Source organism: Cryptomeria japonica, chromosome 2 (assembly GCF_030272615.1).
Source record: "Cryptomeria japonica chromosome 2, Sugi_1.0, whole genome shotgun sequence".
Lineage (NCBI taxonomy): Eukaryota > Viridiplantae > Streptophyta > Pinopsida > Cupressales > Cupressaceae > Cryptomeria > Cryptomeria japonica.
The window spans coordinates 622,836,080-622,842,392 of record NC_081406.1 but is presented as its reverse complement, the minus strand read 5'-3'; the positions used below and the strand labels follow the sequence as shown (position 1 = coordinate 622,842,392).

Here is a 6,313-nt window from a genome sequence, read left to right as displayed (position 1 = left end):
TTACTTCCACAAAACCAAATGCCCATTTCAATGTTCTGCCTTATATAACCCACGGTTTTGAATCCTGGGTTTTGACCCAAAAACTTACCCAAGACTCTCAGTGCCTTATTCAACAGTAATCTTCAATCCTTTCTATTTTCAATTGAAGTATTGAAGTTTTTTTAATTACGGCATATACTTCGCATTTATGAGTAGGTAGAGAGCAATAAAAATCAAAAGCGTCATTTTGTAAAAACAATACCTATATTTTGATGAGTCATAGAAAATGAAAAAGTGTGAAGACTCTTTCCAATGTGGGACTCCAAATTCCAGGTTATGACAATGAAACATTTCTGTCCACAGCTGGTACAAAGTACAGCTGTGTAACGTGCACCATCCGAGAACACATTGATCATAACGACAGGCCGACTATTTCTGTAAATGCATATTAACTAGGTTTCATTATTATTTACATCTTACTATGGACGTAATATGAAGCTTTTTTTTAACTAGTCTACAGAGGAAGAATTTGTTGATGTTTAAGAGAAAACCAGAATTTGATGCCCACAAATCTCACTTGCAAGTGAGTGAGATTTGGAAGTAGGAGAGGCAGAAAATGGTAACTACACAAGGATAAGTTAAAACTGAAAACAGGAGTTTTTCACGTCGTAATTCATCTTGGCCAGATTGGGCAAACATGCAAGCTGGATCATATGTGGAGGGCCACACATTAGGGCCAAAGTATCAGGAGACAACCCATCTGGAAGATGGTCTCTCAAAATCTCTTCATTTATGATACCCAAGCTGTATTTCCACCCCTCCTTCACAGAATTGCTTATAACATACCAGACTTTGAAATTGGAGTGGTGTTCAGAGAACTGATCAAGCTGTTCCCTGAGAAGTATATCATCCTCAGTTCTATTGGCGTAAACCAGATGAATTTGAGTCTCATCCGTGGGATCTTTGAGAACGGCCATGATAACCTGGTATAAGGGTGTTATGCCCGTTCCCCCACCCACCATTGCAATAGTTTTGCAAAGCTTGGTATGCCCATTAATGGTGAAATGGCCTTGCCCATGATATTGTATATGACCCACTGGCCCTTTCACTTTGATGGATTCTCCCACCGCCATTGTCTCGAGATACTGAGACATGAGCCCCCCATCAGGAAACTTGGGATGTACGCCCTTGAAGTAGATCTTGACAAGCAGGTCGAAGTGACCCAGTTCATCGTCTGAACTTACAGGCGTGTAAGCCCTCATGCACAGCTTGTCGTCTATGTAAGCTGACACAAAAATGTGTTTTCCGGTAGGGAGACCCAAGTTTTGATCGGGACTGGGGAGGGCGAATCTGAACAATCTCACGTCATGGCTTACTTCCTTCTTGGAAACAAGCTTACACGTGATGTTTTGCTTTGGATTGAGTGCCGGCGGTGGTTTCGAAATGTGAAGCTCTGTTATGGGGGCCAACCTGAGAGCTGCAAAGACCCTGTTTGCTCCATGCATGGAATTATCTGGAGAAGACTCACAGGAGGATGAGGAACCACCTGTAAGACTGCTTGTAAGGAGCTCTCCTATGCGGTAGTCTTCTAACATGGCTTTGGCTTTTGAAGAGTGTATAGCATCGAACTCTTCTGTGCAGTCTGAACCGGCATTGATGAGGATGCTGTCCATCCCCCCCGGATGATCTTTCAGGAATTTGGTACAGTCGTACACGTGATTGTGGACGATAATCCATGCAGATTCCGCATTGTTGTGCTTCTGCACCTCGGAGAGCGTTATGTTCTTGGAAGCCGTGTTCATCATGGGCGTGGATGAGCTCTTTTTAAGGGTGTGATTCGTCTGCAGTTGCGTGTCCTCCAATTGCTTCTCCCTCGCCATCCATCCTCCAGATTGGTTCCCTGGACGAGTTGGGTGCTCGAACACCAGCCCTATCTCTCCATGGTGAGGCATGCATAAGTTTAACTTCACTCTGAACCAGCAGTTGTTCATCATCCCCTGCACAGTGTCCAAATTGCCGTTTCAGAAAAGAAAGAAAAAAATGATCATAGAGTGTGATTTAAAATGTTGATGTAAAATATATAGACAATCGAATTCAGAAATAATAAAGAGAAAGTTTCTGAACACAAAAAAAATTATCTAACATCTTGATGATAAATCATAGATCGTCTGAAACGTTGGTACAAAAACACATTCACAAGAGAATCCAGAAACAACAAGAAAGATTATGAAAACGAAAAAAAAACATCTATTTTTTGAGCTCTTTAGCATCTTAGAGATGAGTCATATTGTAAGATTTATCCTAAAGATGAGTCATAGTGTGATCCGAAATGTTAGATACAAAAATACATACACAATCAAATCTAGAAACAACAGTAAAGATTATGAATTATGAAAAATTGTTATCATTAAACATATATCCTTTGCACCCTCTTTGAGCTTTCTTACAGCTATCCATCATGTCTTACTGAGTGCCCGAATTGCTGTTAGTACACATTATGGGTAGTTAAAAAGAACATTATGAATCATAGTGTGATCCGAAATGTTAGATACAAAAAATACATACACAATCAAATCTAGAAACAACAAGAAAGATTATGAATTGTAGAAAGCTGTTATATCATTAAACATATTATTCTCTGCACCTTCTTTGAGCTCTCTTTACAGCTATCCATCATATTCTACTGAGTGCCCTAATTGCTGTTGTTCAGTACACATCATGGGTAGTTAAAAAGAATTAAAAAGAACATCTCTTTGAGCTTTCTAAAATTCTGATGATTGAATCATAAAGCATGATCTGAAATATTAATGCAATCAAATCCAAAAACAAGATAAAAGATAATGAATATTCCACAAATGATGGTAGATACTAGAGAGTTCTAGTAGTTACCATGACGTTCCAGGTAAGATCTTTGGGCTGAGTGTTCATGGATTCGTCCCAAGCACGGACAGCGATCTCCTTGGCGCTTAAGAGTTCCATGACCTCAACCTCGAGCTCCCAGAAGCACCAGCACCAGTGTTTGCCGTATTTCTTTGGCTTTTCCGGATGAGTGAGCGAGCAGAGTTTCCAGGTCTCCCCGCCGTCAAATGTTACCTCGACCCGTATAACTTTTCTCCCTCCGCCTGCACACAATGTCGAACAACTCTCTATCACTTGTAGAACTCTAACCAATCACGAGAAACAGCCAAAACATAAAAAATATAAAAGGTGATTAGGTAAGTATATGCCTAGAGGGAAAGAAAGTAAAAGCTCATAAACAGAATCATCGGGTGCATAAAGTGTAGATGTCTTCTCACAGGTGTTAATATCATGTGGCCCATAAGCCACCGGGCATCTAAGACCAAGATGGGCATCTAAGACTAGATTTAATAATAAAACGTACCAGAATATGCGTATCCTTTGAGAGCGTAAGGCCGCTGCGTTGTAGAGGAGTTAATTGGTAGGATTTCCTCGTGGGAAGGCGTGGTAATGACGGAGTTTATGTTAAGCTCATTGATGATGTATTCGGGTTTGTTCCACCATCCTGATAGCGCAACAAACAAATCATATAAAGTTTAGGTAGGATTATTCACTTAATAAGACATCAAACTTTCACTCTTCATACTGATTTACTTAGTTATTTCTAGATTCAACTGTTTGCATCAACAATTAAACTCAAATTTCATCAAAATAAGATCTAAAATAGAGTTGTTACTTCTGAATTCAACTAATATTTCAACGTAATTAAGTATGATCTGAAACGTGGATGCAAAACAATCTCAATGTCATACACAAAAACAACACTAGTAAATACATTATAATTAAAAATACTGGGAGAGCATCTAAAAAATTTCCAAAACAATCTCAATCTTATAAATCCAGAGCATCTAAAAAATTTCCAGAACAATCTCAATCTTATAAATCCAAAATCAACATTGATAAAAATACAGTTGAACATGTACAAAACAATCTCAATCAATCATAGGCATTTAAATTCAAAAACAATACTAGTAAAAGCACAATTAAATATGATACAAAACAATCAAATCCAAAAACAACACTCTAAAAGAAAAGAAAATCATGGTGAGGGAACAAGTAAGAGATGTCCATATTCCACTATTTGAATCCAAAAACAATACCAGTAAAAACACAATTAAATATGATCCAAAAAATATTGATACAAAACAATCAAATCCAAAAACAACACTAAAAAGGAAAAAAAATTATGATGAGGGAGCAGGTAAGAGATGTCCACATTCCACTATTTGAACCACCATGATAGCAGACAATCAAGTTCCATCTCCAAATAATGTGGAGGTTCTAATGTGGGGACTCTAGAGAATATTCTAGAACCCACATGACTCACATAATAAAAAAAAAGGTACATCATGTATGCTGCATAGACAAAAGTCGACCGACGACTCCTGACTCCGACTCCCTTACCTTGAGAAATAGCAGAATCCGCATCGACATGAGAAGGAAGAACCTTGTTGTCCCTATGGTGATAATAGTTATCAGACTGAACAGAACTCACACGGATACATCTCAACCATTTCACCATCCGGCCGCCAATAAAACCAGGAATGATGACCCTCACAGGAAACCCATGGTCAGGCTGCAGAAGCTCACCGTTCTGTCGATAAGCAACAATAACATCTCGGGCATAATCCATTGCAATATCAACAGAAATACTAGTCCCATATTTGGAGCCGCCACCTCCGGGTAGATCCTCAGCGCCCTCAAAGCACACGTACAGAGCTCCCTTCTTCTTGGACATGATCCCGCACCGGCGCAGCAGGTCAGCAAGGCGGGCGCCACGCCAAACAGAGGTAGAAACACCGGCGGCGCCCCAGTTAAATCCAATGGTCTGCTTCACCATATTCTGCTCTTTTCTCCTGTTCCCGGCGCACACCAGAGTGACCGGCAGTTCCCGTGGCTTGAACTCCTCCACCAGCTGCTCCATGCTCAGCTGCATAGGCCTCTTCACCAGGCCACAAACCTCCACGCGCCAGTCATCCCAGCTGCAATGAGGAACGTGCCCATGATTACGCACGTAATGCAACGACACGGGTGTAATGAAACCGTGACGCATCAGCCGACATAGCGGGGCTTCACAATTGAAGGGATGCCTTCCAGTGAGTCGAACCAGGTGTGAATTCCTCTTCACCCATTCATCCGCCGTCCCTGCATCCCTAGGGTCCGCCGCCGTTTCCTCTTCTTCTGGAAACTCCCACACAACATCATCTTCTTCCTCTTCTTCCTCTTCCTCCTGTAAGGCCTTGGGTCGGGGAGTCTGCAATTCAAAGAAATCCCGAGTGGGTATGGACTCGGGGACTTTTCTACCTAGGTGACTTCTACTCCCATACGAAATGAGCCCGTTTCGACCCTCCACATTGAATTGCCGATTACCAACAGAGGCCGCCATGGTTGAACCAGAACAACACAATCTAAGCCAGAGAAGAGAAAGAGAAGAAGAAACTAACTATCTATCTATCTAGAGGAGCCATTGAAGTTGTGACGATCTGAAACCAAATATATACTAAAAGGAGAAGAGAAGAGAAAGAGAAGAAACTGGTTATCTATTTAGAGGCACGATTGAAGAAGTTGTGAGGATCTGAAATCAAATATCTAGTAAAAGGAGAAGAGAAGAAACTGGTTAGCTATTTATCAATCTATCTATCTAGAGAAGTTGTGAGGATCTGAAACCAAATATATACTAAAAGGAGAAGAGAAGAAACTGGTTATATCTATGAATCTATCCATCTAGAGGCACCATTAAAGAAGTTGTAAGGATCTGAAATATATACTAAAAGGAGAAACCAAATATATACTACAAAGAGAAGAGAAAAACTGGTTAAATCTCTCTATCAATCTATCTATCTAGAGGCGCCAAGCCATTTGAGTTGTGAAGATCTGAAACCAAATATATACTAAAAGGAGACGTTGAATGGGAATGCCAAGTGGGGCCAAAGCTCCAGGAGCTGTGCATCCAAGCCACACAAAAGTTTCCACCTTTGACGGCAGAAGCACAAGAGAAAAAGAGTAAGTTGCCAGTTGCCCAAAGGATTCGGCTGATGTGACCGTGGCCCATTCGAACTTGTACAGGGCATGTGACTTAAAACCGCCTGTGAAGCGGCGAAGCGGGGAGGGACAAGCGGCCATACAACATTGGGTGGCTTTTGGGAGTCCTGAAAGGCCAACCTTTGCAACCCATCATAGCCGGTCTCTGCGCGTCCAATCCTATCGATTTCGACAACTGAAAAGCCCTCTGCTCTACGTATCAAAAAATACCTCCCACCACCACCCATATGTATTTCCACTATATTTTATATATAGGTAGCTCAAAATGCATACA

The 6,313-nt window shown here is 41.1% G+C and overlaps 1 protein-coding gene across 1 annotated transcript; it reads right to left on the bottom strand.

Moving 5' to 3' along the window:
• Window positions 1-387: 387 nt before the first annotated feature.
• Window positions 388-5,960, bottom strand: LOC131078681 (nitrate reductase [NADH] 2). Its single transcript, XM_058016438.2, has 4 exons — window positions 4,402-5,960; window positions 3,362-3,502; window positions 2,869-3,101; window positions 388-1,976 (listed from the first exon to the last, which is right to left on the bottom strand). Exons 1-4 carry the CDS (start codon window positions 5,381-5,383, stop codon window positions 618-620), a joined length of 2,715 nt encoding a protein of 904 aa, XP_057872421.2. The 5' UTR covers window positions 5,384-5,960; the 3' UTR covers window positions 388-617.
• Window positions 5,961-6,313: the final 353 nt, after the last annotated feature.

Excerpts from the sequence above, each read along its gene's own strand:
- LOC131078681 (XM_058016438.2), bottom strand. The coding sequence starts at position 5,383 with ATGGCGGCCTCTGTTGGTAATCGGCAATTCAATGTGGAGGGTCGAAAC. Across the intron at positions 3,503-4,401 it reads GGATTCTGCTATTTCTCAAG|GATGGTGGAACAAACCCGAA; the intron begins GTAAGGGAGTCG and ends TTGCGCTATCAG. Across the intron at positions 1,977-2,868 it reads ATCTTACCTGGAACGTCATG|GGGATGATGAACAACTGCTG; the intron begins GTAACTACTAGA and ends GACACTGTGCAG.